This window comes from Leptonychotes weddellii, chromosome 6 (assembly GCF_054177405.1).
Source record: "Leptonychotes weddellii isolate Sample4059 chromosome 6, ASM5417740v2, whole genome shotgun sequence".
In the NCBI taxonomy this organism is placed as follows: Eukaryota; Metazoa; Chordata; class Mammalia; order Carnivora; family Phocidae; genus Leptonychotes; species Leptonychotes weddellii.
In genome coordinates, this window is record NC_138374.1 from 114,351,766 (window position 1) to 114,373,328 (window position 21,563).

Below are 21,563 nucleotides of genomic sequence, written 5' to 3' on the forward strand. Positions count from 1 at the left end.
AGTTCGTCGTGATTTTTATGTGACCCAGGGTTCCCACCCTCTGCGGGCGAGATGAGCCAGTGCGTTGCAAAGCTGTGGCCCAAATCTTAGATCCTGAAGACTCGGACCTCTAGCCAAAGACCCGCAGCTCCCCACTCGCTGGGCTCTGGCTGGGGAGGGGGCCTCCTCTTAGAGACCCCTGAGGGCTGGTGGAGCCTAGCGGGGGGGACTCACACTCTATTCTCCCCTCCCCCAGGTACAAGACGGTGGTGACTCCCCGGAGGGCGGCAGTGGCCATCGCCGGCTGCTGGATTCTCTCCTTCGTGGTGGGTCTGACGCCCATGTTCGGCTGGAACAGGCTCGGGGAGGTGGAACGGGCCTGGGCAGCCAACGGCACCAAGGGCGAGCCCGTGATTGAGTGCGAGTTTGAGAAGGTTATCAGCATGGAGTACATGGTCTACTTCAACTTCTTTGTCTGGGTGCTACCCCCGCTGCTGCTCATGGTCCTCATCTACCTGGAGGTCTTCTACCTGATCCGCAAGCAGCTCAACAAGAAGGTGTCGGCCTCCTCTGGTGACCCGCAGAAGTACTATGGGAAGGAGCTGAAGATTGCCAAGTCGCTGGCCCTCATCCTCTTCCTCTTCGCCCTCAGCTGGCTGCCCCTGCACATCCTTAACTGCATCACCCTCTTCTGCCCTTCCTGCCAGAAGCCCAGCATCCTCATCTACATCGCCATCTTCCTCACCCACGGCAACTCGGCCATGAACCCCATCGTCTATGCCTTCCGCATCCAGAAGTTCCGGGTCACCTTCCTTAAGATTTGGAATGACCATTTCCGCTGCCAGCCCACACCCCCCGTTGACGAGGACCCCCCTGAAGAGGGGCCCCACGACTAGACTCCACCTTCCGATCCTGCCTGCCCACATCGGGGGCATCTCAGCCCAGTCCCACGTCCCCACTGGTCCCACTCCTGAGCCTTCCTGGCTGGGCTGTGGGGTGTGGGTGACCTGCACCTCGGGTCCTGGAGGAGGTTTGGGAGGGCGGTCCATGAGGAAGGAACCAGGTAACCTGAGGAGAGGACGAAAGTGGCTTGAGCCTCCCCAGCTGTGTGACCATCCTACGGGCAACCCAGTGCTTCGGGCTGGACGGACCTGGGGAGACTGAGGCTGCAAAGGGGCCATGTGGGCTGGGAGGGCAAGCTTGGGCTCCATGGCAGTCAGGGGAGCCTGCTTGTCTCTCGTGGTGGATGTGCAACCCTGGGACCAAGCCTAAGGAGAGGAGAGGATCCCCTCCAAGATGGAGGGAGGGAGAGAAACTGCACATCATGGTCTTGCTTTCTCTCCTTTCTGTAGAAGGTGGCAGAGCCACTGAGGGGCAGGAATCATGGAGCCTCAGTCCCTGCCTCCCCGGACCCTGAGCGGCTAGCCATGCCGGGTGCCAGGGTGCCTGCTCTCCCTGCCCCGGGGAGCCCAGGTTTATACTTGGAAGAGGCAGAAAGAGCGGGTCCAGAAATCATTCCCAACTTTTGCTTTATTCTCCACCAGCCCTGGGACCCAGAAAGGGGGCTCCAAGCCCGCTGGAGCTCATGTGGAGTTGAAGGGCAGGCCGCACACAGCCACTGGGTGGCAGCACTGAGCCCTTGCTCCGGCCCTGCGCGGCCCAAGGAGGAGCCTGGGCTCTAACTACCTGTCATCTGGGCTACCAGCTCCACTAGCCCCTGATGATGGCCTGGACTCTCTAAGTGACACCCATCTCTGCTGTTTCTGGGCCAGATGGAGAGGAGAGCCCCAGATATGCCAACATGAGGGAGCATTCTGCCTGCCTGAGGGGGCGGTGTGGACAAGGGAAAGTGCTGACTGTGGGTACTCATGGGATGACTTGTGACGGGCTGGAACAGGCCAGGGGAGACCACACCCCTGAGAGTGAGGCAGGGAGGTCTTGCTGGCGTTTAAATACCCCCAGTATCCCTGGCACTAGTTTTCAGGGGCTTTGGGGCTCTGTGGCACAGTGTAAGCTTCAGAGCATCCAGGGAAGTTTCCACCCTCTGCCAGGCTCTGTGGGCCCTTGTACAGAGGGGTGGGGGTGGGGGGTTCTGTGTGTGATTCCAGGCCCTTTCTTTTCTCGGAGGTAGGATGTGCCCTGGCTCCTAGGGAGGGCCACCTGACTAATAAAGACTGTGAACCTTGATGGAGAGCATGCCCCTGGCTCCCCACCCTCACCGCCATCTGAGGGCAGCAGACAACCTCAGCAGAAGAGAGTGGGGGGGGCGGGGGGGGGAAGCAGGGAGGGGGGCGGGGGCATGGAGGTGTTCAGAGCAAGGAGGGTTCCAGAGAAGAGTGTGTCTGTTCCTATAGTTATGCTCTTGGCATAGAATACCCTGAATGTGAAAGCAAGATCTTAAAAATCTCATGTCTGGAAACCCCCCTTAGATCCTGAGTCCCCTCCCACTGACATCTTCCTCCTGATGTCACACGTGGAGACCCCCTCGCGGTGACGCATTCCAGCCCCCTCGCTGTGACACAGCGCCTCCCCCATCACAACGACGCTCACTGGCACAGAGGCCCCCGCACCGAAACACACCACACACCTTTATTTGAGCGGTTCTCACCCAGAGTGCACCTCTCTGCAGGGGCATCCAGTCTTTGCACCTCCCAGGCCCCCTCGTGCCCAGGAAGCCTGGCCTGGGGCCTGCCAGGCCTACCCCTGGCTCCTGGGCTCCAGTCTCTAGGGGAGGGAGGTGAGGCAGGTACCAGGGAGGAGAGCCATCAGCCATCACCATGTGAACAGGGCTCTGGGACATTCGTGGAGCTTGATTCTGAGTCTGGTGGCCCTGATTCTCCAGGTCTGCAGCACCTGGCAGAGAACACGCTTCATGAGCCCTGGGGTTAGACAGAGCTGGGCTCTACCTGCCCTGCTGAAGAAGTGAGACAGGGCAGAGGGACACAACGCCCCTCTTTTCTTCCCAGGCCTCCCACCCCAAGGGCCCAATGCCCAGCACTTAGCTCTGCCCCTGCAGCTCTGGGATCCATGTCCGGAGCCTCAGAACCACCTGGGAGGGAAGGTGGGACACAGGTTATTGTCCCCTCTTTGCTGACAAGGGAACAGGCCCAAGGGAATGCCCTGAACTAGACCCCTGTCCTATGCGCACATTGCCCGGGACTGCAGATTTGTCCCCAGAGCTGAATGCCACCTTCCCCTGTCCCCGCCCCACCCCCACCCCCTGCTCTGGCCTCTGCCCCCAGAGGCTGCGGGTCCAGCCATTTACCGTTCTCCTCATCACAGCCTCCTGTCGCTCTTCAGTGTGTGGCTGATGCTGGAAGAGATGCCACAGTCAGAGTGGGGAAGGGGCGAGTCTGCAGGGGACCCGAGTTGGGGATAGTGGGACGAGAGGGGCTCAAGGCTACAGGCCCTCACCCCAGGTAATCAATCAGTCTGGGTGGCAGACTCTACTACCTCCGTTCCCTACATTGGGCTGTCATCCCACTTGGAAAATCCTTCCACTAGCCAGATCTCTTTGTCTTTACTAACCCTCTGTCTTGCCTTGATTTCCAGCACCCAGCCTCATCTAGTCAGGCAGGAGAAGAGGTGGTTTCTATTAAAGGACGGTCCCTGGAGAAGGACGTTCCTCGTACCTTTCCCTTTGATCTCCAGCCGGCAGTCCACGGATGCCTCCCCTAACACATTGACAGCCTTGCAGGTGTAGACCCCAGAATCAAAGGGGCTGGGCTTCCGGATCTCCAGGGTGCAGATGCCTTGCTCAGAGAGGGCACGGTATTTGGGGTCACCCTGGATGTTCATCTTGTTTTTCATCCAGATGATCTTGGGCTAAGGGAACATGGTCAGAAGAGAGCTGAGGAGATTGTGGGCTGGGATGGGCTTTGAAGGAGCTGTCTGGGAAGATACCCCAGCCCCACTGCCCCCACCCACCCAGGGCACAGGGGGGCTTCACCCCTTACCTTGGGCGATGCTCGGACACTGCAGAAGAGCTGAGTGCTATAGCCAGGAGTGGAGGTGTGGTCAGCCAGGGGCTGGGTAAATGAGGGGGCTTCTGAGAAGTCTCGCTCCACAAACCCTTTAGGTTTGGCAACAATATCTGGGTTCACGAGAGAAAGGGGTGCAAATTTAAGGTTACAAGAGTAGACCTGTTAGAACTGAATTCATCCATTTTCCTAAAATAATCACTATAGCTTACGCTTAGGTGTCTTATTTAATCTACTTAGCATCCTTCTGCAAGAATGAGTTTGTTATTACTATTTGACAGACGGGAAACTAAGGCCCTTCATGGATGAGTGACTTGCCCAATATCACTTAGTGAGTTTGGGGCTTAAAGGGTAGACAATCACATCATGACCATGGTTCTCTGGGCAGAGAGCTGGTGGTCTGGAGGAGGATCTTAGCATCAACGAGGGCAGGAGACAAGCCATTTCATTGCTGCTGTGGGATGAAGGAGCTCCGCGGCAGGACCCAGGCTCCTGGGATCTTCGGGAAGCCAGGCATGGCCAATATGTGGGAACTTAGAGACAGAAGATCTCAAAGAAGCAGAGGAAGTCAGGACCGTGCCTGGGTGGGTCAGGGAGAGGACAGAGAGGGCAACGGGCGGGAAAACTGGATAGATGAGTTGCTCTTGGCCAAGGCTGGGGACTTGCAACACAGAGATCCACATTTCATTTCTGTTTGTCTTTGGAGACCTGACCGGTTTTCCTTTTTTAAACAAAAATGTCTTCCTCGTTCTGTGCAGCACAGGCTGGTGTTAAAAATTTGCGTGTGCCTTCCCAAGCCTACACAGACTCCGTGCTGGGGCGGCGGCGGGGCGGGGGGGGGTTGCTGGAGATCACAGGGTGACAGGGAGCAAGGGCTTGGCATTTCATATTTGACGCAAGCATGTCACGTGGCTGTGTGGAGACAGTAAATACCCGTATCTCTCCTGTCCATCTGTGTGCTGTTATATGAGGGTCAGGAGGCTTGTGTTTGAGCCAACTCACCGGACTCTACCTACCCACGCACGCTGCCTCTCTGAGTAGTGCCCCTGGGACACCGCGCATGAGCCCCCGGGATCGCTACCTTGCTGGCAGCCACCAGCGACTTCGGAATAAGCGCACAGCCTCCCAAGGGGCGCATCTCCTTTGCACGGGTTTGCTCTGATGTGTTTGTTAAAATCAATCAACCACATCCATTTCTTTACAGTCCCTCGTGTGAACGCGTGAGCGTGTGCGTAGCTGTGGAGTGGGCGTGGAGAGGGCAGCAGATGCTCTGACAAGCGGCACCCACCAGGAGCCCACAGGGAGGGGTGCTGATGCCCCAGGACAGGCCGAGCCTGGCTGGGCGGGGGGTTGGAGGGAAGGAGGGCCCCAGGACCAGACCCACCTGCCTTCTGGATGCGGGCTAGCTCCTTGGTGGCCGCGGCCGAGGCACTGAGCCCACACTGGTTCTCCGAGAAGACCCGAAAAGAGTAGGTGTTTCCCACGATGAGGTCAGAGATGGTGCACGTGGTCGGGTGGTAGCGCTCCAGGACCGTGAACCATTGCTGCGGGGACCCCGGCCCAGTCATCCTCTCCTCTGACCCTTGCCCTTGCCCTCCTGGCTCGCCCTGCAGCCCCTTCCTCAGAGGGGCTCATTCCAGGCCTTATCCTGAGGGAGCTGAACCATCCAGCTTTGGGAGACGGGGTCCCTGGATACTCAGATGACCTCGCTAGGGTTCTCAGAGAATTCTAGATTCTTACGGCTCAAAGTGTGGCCTGAGGACCTGCAAACTCAGAATCACCTGGGAACTTCTGGGAAGTGCAGGATCTCAGGCCCCGCCCCAGACCTAACGAGTTAAGACTGGCATTTTAGCAAGATTCCTAGGTGATTCATAGGCACATTACATTTCCAGAAGCACTGCTCTAGACCTTGAAGGGCTGCAGAGAGCCCCCCTTGCAGTCTTCAGGAGGCAGCTGAGGCCCAGAGAGGAAAGGGATCTTGCTAAAAAGCCACATGAGGATCAGGTTAGTGGTAGTTAGACTAGAGCGTGCTCCCTGGACTCTTGGAGGGCCGGGCTTTCCTGGCCACCTTGGCCCCTTCCCCCTGCCGCACGCTGCTCCAGCGGGCCTCACCCCTGTCTTTTTGTCTGCCTTCTGCACTGTGTAGCCCAGGAGCTCTGTGTTGCCTGTGTCCTGGGGCGGTGTCCACTCAAGAGCAGCGTTGCAGCCCCAGACGTCCAGTAGCCGGATGCTGCTGGGGGGTCCAGGTTTCTCTGCAGGGCCAGAGTGTGAGGGGGGTGAGGAGGAAGGCTGGGCTTGCTGCAAAATCCCCACACCCAAGATCTGGCTCCCGTCACACACTCCCTTGCCTAATCCCGTCAGCGGTCAGCTCTGGGGTAGGAGGTGGGGTCTCTGGGTCCCCAGCAAGGCAGCCCCGCCTCCCCTGGCCCCGTACCAATCACCAGGATGTCGATGGCTGCCTTGGCCTCCAAGCCTTCCAGACGCACAGTGAGCTCATAGCAGCCTGAGTCGGAGCGCTGGGCCGAGCGGATGAAGAGGATGGAGTCCTGGTCCCCGGTGCGCACATTCACCCGCTGGCTGTCCAGGGCGTGGCCATTATGGGTCCAAGAGGCCTGAGGCTTGGGACTCCCCTGGGAAGGAGGAGCTCTCAGGGTAGGTGCAGGAGACGCCAGCACCCCCATACCCACTCAATTCCGGGGATCTCTGGAGCTGTGCTCAGGGGAGCTGGCCCCAACAGCCCTTCCAGGAGAGACGCAGGTGCTGCTCACAGCCTCCTTCTCCAGGTGTCCAGCCAACCCTGGGACCACCCATCCCGACCACAGGCTGGAGAATCACAACTGAGTCATGTGTACAACAGAGGGAGGGTGAAGCTCTCTTGGTGGGTCTCATGAGGGCCGACCCTCATGAGGATCCTGACATTTCCAGGGTTCCTGCGACGCACCTCGAGTAGGGGCCCTGATTTCCATCCAGGCTGTTATCGTGGGCAGGGGCCATACCTACCTGGAAGGGGATTTGCAGGTTGACTGGCTCTCCCACCTGGCGGATGTAGGTCTGACGAAGGTGGCGGGGGACTCGGATCTTGGGGGCCTCTGCGTCAAAGGGAGAGGCTAGGCTTAGCACAGCATGGGGTTGCTGATTGGAGGCTACTGTGGTAGCCGTAGGAAACAACCGGTGAGGGTTGCTGGCTGGACAGGAGGGTTCCTAGTTGTGTTCTGGGGCTGCCTGCTTGTGGGAAAGGCTAGTGGAGATCCAGGGGCCCAAATCCCTCAAGGGCCTTAGGGAGTTGAGAGCTGGGAGGTTCCAGGAGGGCAGGACCTCCATGGTGTGAACTGGTAAGCATCCTGGGCACTCCCTTGGCGCCCTGACCCTGCCAGGCTGGGATTTACCCTGCAGCCCAGGCATGCCAGGGCTCCAGATGGGTCCTGGCGGGCTCCTTGGCTCCCCCTAGTGGGGAGCAGGTGCTGCACCTGTCGGCCTGCATTCCCAGGAAAGGTGGCCATGCCTTCTTCCTCCTCATCCAGCACCCTCCATTCCCCAGCAGCCCAGAGAAGCCCCTGTGAGACCCATTTGCCCATTTCTCTGTCGGAGGCCATATGGGAGGTTTAGGATCTTTCCCTTCTTAAATGAGGGCAGAGCAGCTATACCCCTTCTTTCTCTGTCACCCCTCCCACTACCTTTCAGTCTCACAGTTGGGAAGTCCTTCCTGAAATCTCACTTCAGTCCCATGCTACCAGGGGGGGTGGGGAGCCAGCTTCCTGACCGTCACCTAATCAGGTGCGGCCACCAAAGCTGCTGTGCATTCTAAGGGAGGCTGCCGCAGCCCCTGCCATCCCCCCGCTCCCCGCCCCGGGCGGGGGCAGGAGTGGTGGAGCTGAGGCTCCTCGGCAGCAAACAGGGGGCAGCAATTGGTCGGTGGCACACAGGCCGGAGGGAAGGAGATGGTGAGAAGGAACACTCTGTCTCCGAGGATTAGCTGTGCAGGCCCTTGGCTCTGGGAGCATAAGGAGTGGAACGATCTAGGGGCAGCTGCAGGGGGCCAGGAATGCTTGGCAGCTCCAGGTGGCTAAGAAGGGACAGCTGAGCAGCTGAGGATTCTGGACAAGGTCCCCACCCTGCCCTGCCCATGAGAAGGGCCTGGCTGGTCCCTGTTTGTTCGCGGCCTCCTCCCCCTCTTCTCTCCAGGAAATCCCCTTCTCTCCTGCCAGAGGAATTGTAATGGAGTCGTGGGTGCGGAGTCTGGCTGGCTCCTTCAATGTTGGGCCTTGGAGTAGAGAGCCTTGGCCTCTGTACCCTCTCAGAGTCTGACCTCCTGGGGCAGGTCCAGGACCTTCCCAACCAGAAGGGCTTCCTGGCGCCTCCAGGCTAGAGTCGACATGTCCATACTGTGGCTGCCAGGTGGGGTCATGTCTGCCCCAGACTCAAAGGATGGGAGGGTCCCAGAGAAGACTCCCGGACTCCCGGACGCTTGGTGGCACAGGAATGGTCCTGTATGGGAGGCAGGTTCTGGGATTGCTGCTAATAGGCTGAGTGACTGCGAGGGAGTCCTGGGGCCCCTGGGGACCTGCTTGGCTTGGATGGACCAGCTGTCATAGCCCTTGATTCTAATCTCCCTAGCCCCGTGGTTCCCACATCTCTTGGGCCTTGAAGTTGAGAAGTATTTCCTTGAATCCAAACTTGACCTCTCCTGTGGCTCTGAAGCCCACTCTTTTTGGAGGCCTCCTGTGGGTGCAGGGGAATAAGAAGGAAGGTAGAGAAGGCCTCAGGCCACCTGCTGGCCTGTGTCTCTCTTCACCCCAGGCCCTGGGCTGTCCCCAGAGACCTCAGATCAGATCAAATGACTCACTGCCATTAACAGACTGAAACCCGATCGGCTCTGGCAAGGGAGCAAGGGTAGGCTTGAGGCTAATGCACCCTGCAAATAGAAGTCTTACAAAGGGACAGCAGCTGGCCTCCAAGGTCCCCAGCACACCGCTGCCCTCTGGGGATGGACAAAACTTCACAGGCCTGCAGGCTCTTGTCTGTTTCTCCCACTAGGGACGTGGTGGGATAAGAGGCAAGCAAAGACTTCTTTCTGTTCAAAAACCTTTGGGAGGATCTGGAACCCAGGCCATGTGACACGAGCAGAAAATGGGCAGAAAATGAACTTCCCTGGCCGCTGGAGGGATTCAGATTAGATAGGAGGAAGAACAAAATGGCTTTTAGCATTGGGACGCTGAGGCAGGTGACCTGGGGAGCTTGAGCTTTCATTTCTGGGAGTCAGGGACACCCTCCCCCAATGCTTGGGGGCTGGGCCACTCAGGGAAATGGTCTCTTTGACCTCCAGAGGCTTGCTGCTGAGGAATCTGGAACTTTCTTAAGGCAAGAAGGTGATAGCATGTGGCTTGTGCATGTGAGGGTGGGATGGGGGAAGATGATTGTCTTGTTTCCTCTGCCCATCAGCCCCAAGTTTCCCTACCTATCACATAAGGGGCCTGGGAAGGGCTGGGAGCAGGAGATAAAAGGATGGGCTTTACCGATGATCTTCTGGATGTGGACAGGCTGTTGTAACACTGCTGGTGGGCCAGCCCCCGCAGAGCTCACTGCAGCCACACGCAGGAAGAACTTGTCCTCCAGAGCCAGGTTCCGCATGGTCAGCTGGGTCACCATCAGGGGCCGGGCGTTCACGGGCACCCACTCCGAGCCTGGGGAAATGGACAGCATGCAAGGCCCCGGCTTCACGGCCATGGGCATCCTTCTCAGTGGGGCTTTCCTCCTCCCTGGGGATCTGGGGCAATGGACCTCCCACCCCGGGCCTTATTTTCCCCTTGCTCTCCTTCCCTGACTTCTTGTCAAATGGCATCAAAGACACCCGGTGTTAGAGCCCTGAAATGGTGGTCAGAGAAGGTATCACTAAAGCCCGGAGAGGGCTGGACACATCTGCCAAGTCATGCAGCAAGGTAAGGACAAAGGCAGAGGCCAGGCTGAACTTGGCCACCATGGAGGTGAACAGGACAGAGGCAACAGGAATTGGGCCATTGCCCTGGTCCCCTGTTTCTCTTCACTGTCTCCTATTCTTAAGTGCCCCTGCTCCCAGCTTCTCTGTCCCCCCTCCTGCTTGCCCTCGCCAAGCAGGCTCCTCTGAGACTCAGCATCTCCTTCACTTCCTATCAGACCAGCACCCCAGCGGCCCCGACCCCTCTCTCCCTGTTACTCAGAGGCTCCCTGGAGCTGGAGGATGGGGTGGGGGGGGTGTCTCCTGAGGTTATTTGGACATCCCCCTGCCTCAGAGGTCCATGGGGTAAGCAAGAAGTGTTAGGTGAGTGGGTTGAGGGGACCACTTGCACTTTCTTCTTCTGTATCTCCCCCGAGACTGGCCCAGCTGCAGGGTCTGGGGGCTTGTCGCTGCGACTCCCAAGCCCACCTCCCCTGGGGGTACGCAGGGCTTAGCCCAGAGCTCACCTCCTTCTCTGCAGAGCTCCAGCACATAGCCCTGGAGCCCCAGCCTCCCTAGCCTCTCCGGTGGCTCCCAGCTCACGGTCACCGAGCTGTCGCTCACATCCTCCAAGGCCAGCTGCAGCGGGGCACTGGGCACATCTGGGGGAGAAGTAGGGGGAGATGAAGAGGTCTGTGGTGGAGAACTCTCCCCCGCCCGCACTCCCTGCCCCACCTCTTGTCACCTTCACTTGCAGGGGCAGGTTTAGTGGCTGCGGGGGCCGCAGGGGCTGTGGGGGCAGGCTCCTGTGGCGTGGGAGCCCGCTCTTCCCCGGTGGACGCCAATGCTGCCACTTCTCCAGAGGGCTCGGTGGTGGGCGCCTTGGCCGGCTCAGAAGCGGTCTCCTCCGGACCACAGGCAGGGGCCTCCGAGGGGGCTTTCTCTGTCATTGCTGGGCTGGCTGGGGGTGGTCAGGCTGGAGTGTGCAGGGGTCAGCAGGAGAGGGTCTGGGCCTCCAGGGTGCCTGGGACACCTAGGTCCAGGCTTATATAGTCAGGGGCTGCCCCACCCCCAGCCAAAGGATGATTCCCAGCTGTGGGGTCAGGTCAGGCAGGGGGACTGGGGGGCAGGGAGATGCCTCGGCCAGGAATAGCTCAGGGGGAGGAACTGCAGGGTCCCTTGAGGAGCGCACTACCTCGTCCATCACTCCGATTGGATCTCAGCAGCCAGGGTGTTGGTGCCCGGAGGGGAGGAGGGCACAGATGGATGAGATGGGGCATTGCCGAGAGCTGGTGCCAGGAGTCAGGCCAACGGGAACAAGAGCTTCCATCTGGAGAAGGAACCCAGATCACGCTTTGTGTGTTTGGCCTCTGCGGGGCCACTTGTACCCAGGGCTTCTCAGCCAGGTGCTGGGACCCAGACTGCCTGAAACAGCCTTCCCTGGGGAGCACTCCCAGCTTTGCTTCTGGGATCCCACACTCCCCTCGGCCTCACGCTCCCTGGGCATTCTCACATGTGCTGTGTGGGGTTGAAGTTTCCAGAGAGGAAGGGGATTGGGATGCCCAAGGTGGGGCTGGTGGGAGGAAGGTCTTCCAGCAATGGGGCCCCAGGAAGGAGGCCTAAGGTCCCTGGTTACTGCTTTTGCTGGAGAGGACCCAGTCTCCCCAATCCCTGCGACAATCCCCTAGCCCTTGGCAGTGAGATAAAGTCATGAGGCAGAGCTGGAAGAGACCCCAGAGGAGGACGGCACTCAAACTTCTAGACTCTTTGAAGCAGGGAGGGTTACGAGGCAGGTACAACCAAACGTCTAGTCACGGATTCATTCACCCAGTAAAACGTTCAGACTGGCAATCATTTAATAAGCCTGAAAATACCACGAGTCAGGGAGGAGGGGAGGCCACGGGGACGGTCATTGCCGGTGGGAGTGGCGGTCGAAGACATCCCTTTGGAAAAAGGGAGACGGCATCTGGTAAAAACGGAAAATGGGCATGTCTGCGACCCAGCAGTGACAGCCCTAGACACTGTCACACGTACCCAGGAGACATGCACGCCAATTCGCACAGCAGTATTATTTGTAATAGCCCAAACCTGGGGAAGGCCCCTGTCCCTCCACAGCTCACTGCGGAGCACGTGTGCACCTATAATCCAAAATACGGGACGGGACAAGCCAACTGCAGCCGCGGGGGCGACCTAACAGATCTAACAGTTTCATGGTGAACAAAGGGAGGAAGGCTCAAGAACAGTGGGATCCCACCCATGTTAAATTCAAAGGCAGACAATCCCACGCTCTCTTCTTCCAGGGGCTTCTGTAGGTGGTGAGACCCCAGGGGGAGGCAGGGGGAGGTCAGGAGCGGTGCCTCCAGGTGGAAGGACAGGGTGTCTGTGCCGGTGGGGTCTCGGGGGGCACTACTGAGGTTTCATTTCCCTTCCGGTGTGGGGTGGGGGGGTTATACAGGTTTTCACGAGTTAGTAATTCTTTAAATGAAACAAATCCATTCTATGCACTCTTTAGCATGTATGCTATATCCCAACATTTAAAAATAAATACACAGGAGTGTGGCTGCCTTTCACTGCTCGTTGTCCTCGTTGTAGCGGAGGGCCTGGGGAGCCTCAGTGTCCGGCCCTGCCTGGGTGCCCGCGCCCTCTGCCAGGTGACTCAGTGTCCTGCCAGGCAGGAGGCGGGCCCCGGAGACCCGATCCCCATCCCTGGCCTCTGACTCCGCAGCTATAAGTGAATGTGACTAACTCTGCAGGACCCTGAGTCAGCCCTGCGGAGCTTGTCCCAGGCTGGGGGAAGGGTGGCTCCAGGGAGGAGGAGGGGGGTTGGCTGCCCTGGAGGGTTCACAGCCCTGGGGGGTTTGGAAGACCCTTGTGTTGTGGAGTGGGCAAGGGGCGGCGACTAGGGAATTCCTGGCCCCGCTGGCCCGTGATGAAATGCCAGGTACCCTCCCGAGGCTCTGGCCAAGCTCTCACTTTCCTTGCCTTGAGCAGGGCTGTGACCTTGGGATCAGTTGCATCTGCTCAGCTCCAGCTGGTTCAGATTTCAGGGTGGCCAATAGGTACTTCCTTCCCTACACCTCAAACCAGTGTCACAAACCAAGGCACGGATAATCGGAACATGAGGGAATCCACACATAAATTCTCTTTGATTTTGGAGTGTGCCTCTGGACTCCAGATACAAGGCATGCCTGGGGCCCTGGGAGTTCCACAGAAACCTGACGAGAGCATTTCTACCTCATAAAGGCTGCAAGACCAGCGGGTCTTCTGAGCCCATCCCAACTCATCTGTATTCCCATCCCACCTGCCTGCCACCTCATGTCCCTGGCCACAGCCTGAGCAGAGCAGCCTTGTCTCTGCTTGGGTTGAGGGCCGAGTGTGTCCCAAGAGGAGAGACAAGGGAGACAGAGGGCTGAGCGGCAGCCTTAGGACATCTGACAAATTTCCGCCCAGCAATGGAAGGGGCTTTTTAAGGTCATGAGGCACCTACCCGTCTCTGGGAGTCTCAGAGGCTGGACAGCCATGTCTCAAGCACCCTGCAGAAACTCCAGGCCTGGGCCCGAGGGAGGGTGCAGGAGGACATCGGGGCCTCTTTCTAGCCCTGAACGGCCAGGGTCAGGGTTCTCTAACCTGGCCCTGGGTTGGCTCCCTACCCCCTCCCAGGGGCTCAGAGGAGATGAAGGTTTGGAATGTGGCTTCCTTCCTAGTACCTGCTAACCTGCAGGAAACAGAAAAGTCTTCTTTCAACAAGGAACTATGTCAAGAGGTCTGGACTACTTTATTATCTGGAAGGCCATCAGCCCTCCTGAGTTAAGTCCACAGCGGATGGATCTTAGGAGGCCGGCCTCCTTTTGGGACTCCCCGGGGCCCAGCAGAGGCCAGGGTAGCCTCACCTCTGCACCTTCTACAAGCGCCAAGCCCCCGAGCCTGAGAGAGGAATCCAGAAGACACGACCAAGGGGAGCCCAAAGAGACCGAAGCAAGTGCCAACACACATGAAGCTCTGGTGCTTTATTGAGCAGCAGCTGCAGAATTAGGGAAGGGAAGTGGGAGGGGAGACGTGATCATGTTCCTTAGTGCAGCTTTCAAGCTGGGCTTGCAGAAGGGGTAATTAGTGTGGCTCTGCTTCGTGAGAGATGTGTTGCTTGCACGGGCCAAATGGTGCCCTTCGGCAAGGAGGCCTGGGGGTAAGGGAGTCCAAGAAATCTCCTTGTGTGGGGCTGGGGCCATTGAGCATTTTCACGAATCAGCAGCGGTGTGCTAACCCCGGGGCTTCCACCGTGCTGGCCCCCAGGACTTAGCTGCCCACGGCCCTACTTCTACCCGCTGGTCCACTAGAGCTGAGCTCAGACGGCTCCCCTGTGGCCCTCCGCGTGGGGTCCAAGAGAGGGAGACTGAGGCTCAGGCGGGGACTCAGCAAGGTGGGCGATGAGGCTCCGGGCCAGCAGGGATGCCCCTCGCCCCACCGCGTGCAGGACAGGGGCTAAGCCGCGCCGAGCGCCTCCTTGATGGCAGTGGTGAGAGGGAAGCGCACACCCCCGCTGCAGAAGGCACCCCGGAAGTCATCCAAGTCCAGAGCCCACACCATGGCGCCGGCCAGCTGCTTGTTTTTCAGGTACTGCACCTGGCAGGGAAGACCCGGGGGGGGGCAGAACTGGGTTCCCGGGCTGGAGTGTGTACGGGGCGGACGTGCTGCCTGGGCCCCTATCTAGGGAAGGGAACAGCGGGCACCCAAGACCTGAACCACCCCGCCCCCACGACCCAGCACCGCCCTCAGTGCAGGGGACCTGAATCTGGCTGCTTGGAGCCGGGCTCCCTCTCCCTCTTCATCCTGGGGCGTGGCCTTGAGAACCTACCTTGTTTCTGACGCTCTTCTTGTCGTCATACCCCACCCACTGGTTGCCCTTGGTGGCATAGGGGACCTGCTGGCCAGTGAGTCTATGGACCGTGGCGAAGTGGAGGAAGTCACAGATCTGAGCAGAGAACAGGGCCGGGTGGCATGGCGAGCTGGGTGAGATGGTGCAGGTCACCAGGGAGATGCCCTCCCCACATCTATTTCAGCCCCTTGCTTCATCCCGCTCAGGATATCTGCCCCCAGCCCCCAGCCCCCAGACTGCAGTCCTCATGCTTATGTATGTAAACCAGATGCAAACATCCCAGGGTTCTGGGGGTGCTGTAGCCTGAGGGCATGAAGGGGACTCTGGTTTGCTTCCGGCATCTTAAACAGGGATGTGGGAAATGATGGGTTGATGTAAGGACTGGCCCAAGGCGATACAAAGTAGCAGGGGCAGGGTCCAAAAAGAACCCGCCTTTGGGCCATTGCTCTTTTCTGGGCTGGCAGGAAAACCTCAACTAGGGCCAGAGGGGTGTCTGGGAGCTTGGTGGGGCAGACCCGGTGTGCCCGAAGGAGACTTAGTAGCAGGAGGCCTGACCTCCCCCCTTCCTCCTCCTCAGGTTTTTATTCCCAAAAGAGGAAATGGGGGGTGGGAGGCTCACCTTCCTCAGGGCCTCTGGGTGTGTGGGGATCTTAACTTCTCCCTAGCTCATACCTCATAGTAGGCCAGGATCCCTTCCTCCTTGGTGAACTGGCCTGGTAATCCGGGCCCTGAGATCGGGGCTCCCACACCGGTCTTGGAGGAGGCCAGAGTGAAGCTCCTCCCAAAGGCAGGGATGCCCATCACCAGTTTATCGGCTGGGGCTCCCAGCCTCAACATATAGCTCACGGCATAGTCCTGGGGGGGGGAGGGGGGAGGAGAGGAGCTGTTAGCAGTGCTGGGGGTGCAGGATGGGCAAGACTGTACTCACTGCCGCCTTGACAGGTGGAGTTCCAGGCGCACCTGGCATCTGGGACGCGCTTCCTCCTGGGAGCTGATAATCGCAATCTAAAATGCATTTTGTAGTTGCATTCTCCAAAGAATGGTCTTAGGTAAAGGAAGGGGTTATGACTGTTGGCAACCAATCCGGTGATCAGCTCAGGTTACACGCAAGTGCAAGGCTGGTCTAGACCAGACTCCTGCCTCCTCCCTTCTGCAGGCATGGAGCACTCACAGACTTTGGGCTTCAGTTTTCTCATCTGTGGTGTGGGTCCCATAAGCCCTCCCTTGCAGGATTCCCCAGGGGCACAGCGTTGGTGTGTGAGCACTGGCAGGTGGCAGGTCTCTGGGGCCCCCTGCCTGGCCAGCCACCCTCCTTCCAGGCACTCACGGCGTTGTTGAATCTGTCAGAACTCGCATCCTCCTGGCCTCGGAACAGGGGGCTGTGATGTCCTGTGGTCTGACGCCAGGCTCCGTGAAAGTCATAGCTCATGAGGCTGATGAAGTCCAGGTGTCTGGGGAAGAGAGGTCAGAGGGCGAGGCAGGAAATTAGAAAGGTTCTTGGCCTCGCACCCATCACCCCAGCACAGTGGGAGCAGGGCAGGCAAGCAACCCTGAGGCAGGCCCCGTAGAGCCCTGTGATCCACTGTCCAAGCTGCCTGGCCACTTCCCCTCTGCCGCACCCAGGAGTGGGCTCAGAGCCCTACAGGTGCATTTAAGGCAAGAATGGAGTTCTTTTATTATGTCCCCAGCACACGATCGGGAGCTGGCCTCTGTCTTGCCTTCCACCCTCCACGCCTGCCACCTGCCACGTTCATCTTAGTGAAAGCAGATTAAAGAGTAGCATCAACAGACAGCCTGGTGGGGAAAGAGCTGGGCCAAAGGATGGCCCTGAACCTGTGATCCGCTGGAGTGGGGAGGAAGGTTTACACACACATACACACACATACCCGGGTGAGAGGGACCACATGTGGATTGCATGAATATGAGCTTTGGATATTTGGGGCAAATGGTTGAGAGCCACCTAGTTCCCACCTCCTAAATGATCAATTTAAACAGAGTCTATGCCTCCCTGAGATCATAAAGAAGATTCTGAAAACTCATAGTGAAGAGCCTTTGTTCTTTACTCCTGTGTTTCCTAAGATCCATGTCTTCAGATTCCACTGACATCAGCCCGTGGGGCTGTGAACTTCTCATCCTCACGTGTAGAAGGGGGCAGGGTGAGGAGGAGGGGTGGACAGGGCTGGGGTCCCCTGTGTGTGTGAAGACACCTCGAGGCATCTAGCAATGCAAAGTGTTACTGCTACTGAGCTGTGTCTGCGGTGACTAGTGCTCTGGTGGAGAAGAGATCCCGCAGTGGCCGGCCGGTTTGTGTATCGTCTCCTACCTCCTTTTCCACAAATGCATTCATAGAAACTCTCTCAACTGCTTAGCACAATACCCCGTGTGAAGACGGAAGGACAGGGATTACGGTGCCCCTTTTGACAGATGGGGAGACTGAGGCATGGAGAGCAGAAGTGACTTGCTCAAGGCCACACATCAAGTTTTTGGAAGAACGGGGACTAGAAATCCAGTCTTCTGACTCCACGTGGAGCGCTGGGGCCGGGCAGGGCTGGGGACTCACTGGGATATCTGGGCAATGTCGTAGCCACTGTCGATGATCACCTTCCCTGCGGACACTGCTGCGCTGAGAAGCAGTTGCTGTCTTGTTCCCTCCTGGGCTTCCCTCGCAAACTCAGCCTTCATTTTCTGGTTGGGAGAGAGGCAGGTGAGTGACGGGGGCCCGCACAACCCCAGGGGCTGTGTGCGAGGGAGCCTTGTGAGAGAGGCCGAGGTCTCCGAGCATGTCATTGACCTTCCCCATCTGCTAGGACCCCAGCCTGACTGCGCTTCAGGGCGAATGCTAGAGTGGCCCATTGGTGGTCCCACCTGGGGCTCACCCACCCTTCTCCTAAAACACTGTTTGGACCCATCCCATCCCCACACCCCACACACACCCATCAACGCTCCATTGCTCCCTGTCCGAGAGGGACCATGAGGACAGATAGTGGTCCTCGTTGGCCCACAGATTGTGTTGGAAGAAGTTTGTTTTTCAGTCTGTGTTTTGTTCATGCCAGTACATGAGACTACAAAAATTAAAGTGGTCTTTAAATTTACATTTAGTGGTCTTTAAAATTAAAATGATATGGGTACTGTGGACAATTTGTTTGGATAATCACTCTGCCCCTGGGGCCCTGGAGATGCTTGGGCTGCCCTCATCAGATGTGGCCAAGTGTTCCCAAGGCAGTGCATGCTGGGGAGTGGCAACATCGATTTGGGAGCTAACAGTGGGTAATGATGCTCCCCCACTACGTGGGCGTTCTGCTCAGTGACCTTCTGCCTCTGAGGACCCCACCGCACCTCCCACCGTGGTCACAAGATGTCTTCCTTGTTGTGTCAGATCTCAGGGCACAAGCCAGTTTGTCTTTCCCTAGTCCGGGTCCCCGGACCCTGTGGCCAGGCGGCCTCAGACCCCTCTCAGCCTGCCCTCAGGGGGCCGCCCCTTGGTGCCAGCGCACCTCGCCCCCGCTCTCCCCGACCGGCCAGCACCTTGACCAGCCTGGTGAAGTAGCGCTTGTCTCTCCAGTCAGGGTAGAGCCAGGCCAAGTCGAGCCCGTCGAAGCCGTGGGTTCGCAGAAACGGTAGCACCGACTTGATGAAAGTCCTGCTACTCCGGGTCTTGGAGGCTATTTTGGAAAATCTAGGGCCCCAGTCACCCCAGTGGAGTGCTCAGCACTGACATGCTGGTGGCCTCGGGCATCTCCAGGGGTTTCTGAGGCCTGTGATGCGGGGGCCTGAACCCCCGAGCTCTGGAAGGGCATGGCTGGGACGGGACCCACCTCCAGGCATCTCAGACAGAGCTCTGGAGCGGCCAGTCCAGGTTCCAGGTCCTGCTCTAACACCTACTAGCCAAGCCGCCTTGGAAAGGTCATCACCTACATCTCAGTTTCCTTGTCAGTGAAGTGGGGATAATGGCCGTGTCTCACGGTGCTGTGGTGGGGATCCCCTGTGATTGTGGCTCGACGGGGGCCTGAAGCTGAGCCATCACTCAGTAAGCGGGAGCTGTTAGGGCCATGTCTTGCCCCCCTTTTCAGCCCTGCTCCAACCCTACCCACTCCAGGGAGTCCCTCCAGGCTCTCTACACTCCCCAATTTTTGATTCCTTCCATCTCTCTCCTTCCAGCCCTAGGGGCAGTATCTCCCAGAAGTCCTATGGTTTCAGGTCTGAGAGGCAGTAGATGGAACACCGGCCGGGGGTCAGAAGATCCACTGACAACGTACTGTGTGACTCTTGGCAAGGCCTTCTCCCTCTCTGGGCTCTGGTTTCTTCACTGTACACGGGGTGGGCCCCCAACAACCATTTAGTCCCCCATGCCTAACCTGTCTGCAGCCCCTGTGGCCCTCTACATTGGGTAAGGGAGACCTATGCCTCCTCCTCTCATTCCATCATCCTCTGGGGAGTGGGTCCTACCTGTGAGAACCGAAGTTCCATCCTCCAACAGAGAGGAGGGTCTTCAGGTTGGGGTTCCTGTGGGGCACAGAGAGGCAGGAGGGCCAGGGTGGAGTGAAGCTGTTGTAACATGGGCCGGCCCCATGTGTGGGAGGCTACTGCAGGGTGCCAGCATTGGGTGGGAGGTGCTTCCAACCCTGAAATTCAGGGTTCTAGGAGGCATAGACTTTGCGGCAGTTACTCTGAGGTATGCTGCCCATTTTTGTTTCTCCTGAGTGGGGAAGCCAGGAAATGGCAAAATAGGGTCATGAGTATTTTCCACGGTCCCTGGAGAGGCACCCCCAGTGGGGGAGAGGACTCCCCTTCCCCAGGGGAGCTCAGCCGGCCTTGTTCTACAGCCTGCCTCTGTCACCACCAGGCATGGCCTAGCATGTACCCTCATCATCTGCTCCCACCAAAGCCCAGGCCCTCCACTTCCCCAGCCAGGGTCCCCGGGGGCCGTCCCGCAGCCTCCCGAGCAGAGGCGCCCTGCCCTGGGACCAGCCAGTCTAGCCCTCCATCTGCCTCCTGTCCTGGCAGCCTGGGGCCCAACCTGTTCTTGAGCATGTTCAGTGTGTTATAGAGGGTGACATCATTCCACTCCCAGGTGTCTATCTCGTTGTTGCTTATGTTGGCGAAGCTGTAGATGACGTGGGTGCAGAGGAAGGGGTCGATGGCATCTGGGTAGCAGCTCCCAAAACTGTCCCGGTACTGGGACCAGCTGGTGTAGTAGCAGACCAGTTTATACGCAGAATCTGGAGAAGAAGTCTGGGGTGGTGCCTGAACCAGGACAGAGCCAAGGGGCCTCTGGCTGAGCCCTGCACTGAGCACCGATGGAGTACTGGGGGCCGGGGCCCAGATGTGAGCCAAGTTAGCATTCTCAACACAAGGGGCTGGCTCAGTTCTCTCTGCCTCTGATGACAATAAGGCCTATTCTGAAAAGGCTTTGAACAGATTAAATGCAGTAGATGAATATCCTGCAGACTAAGGACAGGGCACTGTGTGCGGTGAGCATGGGGGCTGGTGAATAAAGGTAAAATGGGACTCCGTGCAAGTAAAGAAGGCTTCCTGGAGGCAGTGGCTTGGAAGGAGAGAAGGGACAGAGCCCAAAACAGCCAGTGTCAGAAGACCCTGGCCTTCAGAGTGGAGCCCTGTGGAACCTGCAGGGGGTCGTCGATCTGGGAGGCTCTGTTTCTTCTCTGCCTTCCTGCAGGAGTGTCCCTAACTTGTAACCCACCCAGAGGGGCAGTCCCCAGCCCCCCTCAGCCCGTCCCCCAAGCTGGGGCACGATCATAGTGGACCAGAAAGTCCTTCCCCTCCTCATTCCAAGTCCTCCTCCTGCAGAGTGAGCCTTTTCCAGTTACAGAGGAAGAACAGTGGGCATCACCCGCCCATGCTGCCCCTGAGCCCAGCTGCGGTGCCCACCAGACCACAAGTCCGGGCCTTCAGCAGACCAGAACCTTTGAAGGGTTTTTATTTTGAATAATTTCAAATACACAGAAAAATAGAGGATAGTATAATAAACATCCATATGCAAATCGCCTTGGTTTGACATATGTTAATATTTCTGAGCCATGTGAATCACAGAAGAAACTGGAAAGTGCTCGCCTCTGCCAAGATCTCCTCCACGTCACCCTTAGCACACCCCCGTCTCCCGTGACTTGACAGAGGGGTTACTTACAGTTCTGGAGCAGCACCAGGACCACGAAGCCTGAAGGGAAATCCGGAGTCAGACCCCATGCGAGGATATCCTGCCCTTCCTTCTGCTCCACCCCCCACCCAGGGAATCAAGGGGTTAACACCAGTTGTCCTGCCCCTGTTTCCCCTCCCCCCCACCCCCTTCCCCCAGCAGGTAGGAGGCCAGGCCCTTGGTGCAGTGGCTTCCTGGGCCATCTGGGCCTCTCAGCCTGAAAACCCACAACCAAGCCAGCCTTGACCAGCCCGGACACCTGTCTGAGCCACCCTCAGCTCCATCCTGGCTGCAGCAGAGCAGGCCGGGCTGTGGCCGCGTCCTGTGCCCTCAGCTCTGTCTAGCCGCTTAGACAGGGCCTCTTCCCTGGGCTTCACGCTTCCTTTTTATATCTGTCCCCTTCCACTCCCACGAGCCCCCAAACATCCCATTTATGGGAACTGAGCTGTGTCAAGGAAGGAATTACCAGCAGGGAAGGGGCCAGGGAGGAGCACTGTGGGCCACCAGAGGAAGATTGAGAAAGCTTGGAGAGTTTTGAAAACTTGGGCCAGGTCTCTGGGAGGCAACTGCCACCCACGGGGGTGACTATCTGGTGGCTCCCAGGTGAGTGACCCAGCCTCATTCCCAGCCACCTTTCTCATTGCCTTCTGCACCCCCCCCCCACTT

General features: G+C 58.3%; 3 protein-coding genes across 6 annotated transcripts in view; 1 reads left to right on the top strand and 2 right to left on the bottom strand.

The window, feature by feature from the left end:
* ADORA1 (adenosine A1 receptor) overlaps nt 1-2,166 on the top strand; it is a 32,978-nt gene extending 30,812 nt beyond the window's left edge. For all 3 annotated transcript variants that reach the window (XM_081825015.1, XM_081825014.1, XM_081825016.1), the window contains one exon: nt 236-2,166. In XM_081825015.1, coding sequence (XP_081681141.1) covers nt 236-875 — 640 coding nt within the window. In that variant the 3' untranslated portion in view covers nt 876-2,166. The remainder of the gene's footprint in view (nt 1-235) is intronic.
* Nucleotides 2,167-2,546: 380 nt separating this feature from the next.
* MYBPH (myosin binding protein H) lies at nt 2,547-10,907 on the bottom strand. 2 transcript variants are annotated; one of them, XM_031023039.2, is made up of 11 exons: nt 10,616-10,907; nt 10,398-10,532; nt 9,473-9,640; nt 6,960-7,048; nt 6,394-6,589; nt 6,072-6,211; nt 5,344-5,503; nt 3,936-4,072; nt 3,612-3,804; nt 3,245-3,292; nt 2,547-2,832 (listed from the first exon to the last, which is right to left on the bottom strand). In XM_031023039.2, the coding sequence occupies exons 1-10, from the start codon at nt 10,818-10,820 to the stop codon at nt 3,276-3,278; spliced, it is 1,440 nt and encodes a 479-aa protein (XP_030878899.1). In that variant the 5' UTR covers nt 10,821-10,907; the 3' UTR covers nt 2,547-2,832; nt 3,245-3,275. The 2 variants fall into 2 exon arrangements, with proteins under 2 accessions (XP_030878899.1, XP_030878900.1); XM_031023040.2 differs by lacking the exon at nt 2,547-2,832 and adding an exon at nt 2,866-3,028.
* Nucleotides 10,908-13,862: 2,955 nt separating this feature from the next.
* CHI3L1 (chitinase 3 like 1) lies at nt 13,863-21,343 on the bottom strand. Its single transcript, XM_006751750.3, has 10 exons — nt 21,157-21,343; nt 20,889-20,918; nt 19,761-19,962; nt 19,190-19,246; nt 18,269-18,419; nt 17,304-17,428; nt 16,071-16,194; nt 15,416-15,598; nt 14,723-14,839; nt 13,863-14,490 (listed from the first exon to the last, which is right to left on the bottom strand). The coding sequence occupies exons 1-10, from the start codon at nt 21,179-21,181 to the stop codon at nt 14,350-14,352; spliced, it is 1,155 nt and encodes a 384-aa protein (XP_006751813.2). The 5' UTR covers nt 21,182-21,343; the 3' UTR covers nt 13,863-14,349.
* Between the last annotated feature and the right edge of the window lie 220 nt (nt 21,344-21,563).

Coding starts and splice junctions, on each gene's coding strand:
- CHI3L1 (XM_006751750.3), bottom strand. CDS start 21,181: ATGGAGCTGAGGGTGGCTCAGACAG. Junction 19,963..20,888: donor CCTGGTGCTGCTCCAGAACT/GTAAGTAACCCC, acceptor CTTCTTCTCCAG/ATTCTGCGTATAAACTGGTC. Junction 16,195..17,303: donor GACATTGCCCAGATATCCCA/GTGAGTCCCCAG, acceptor TCTCTTCCCCAG/ACACCTGGACTTCATCAGCC.
- MYBPH (XM_031023039.2), bottom strand. CDS start 10,820: ATGACAGAGAAAGCCCCCTCGGAGGCCCCTGCCTGTGGTCCGGAGGAG. Junction 10,533..10,615: donor ACCTGCCCCTGCAAGTGAAG/GTGACAAGAGGT, acceptor CTTCTCCCCCAG/ATGTGCCCAGTGCCCCGCTG. Junction 7,049..9,472: donor CCACATCCAGAAGATCATCG/GTAAAGCCCATC, acceptor CCTTTGACGCAG/AGGCCCCCAAGATCCGAGTC.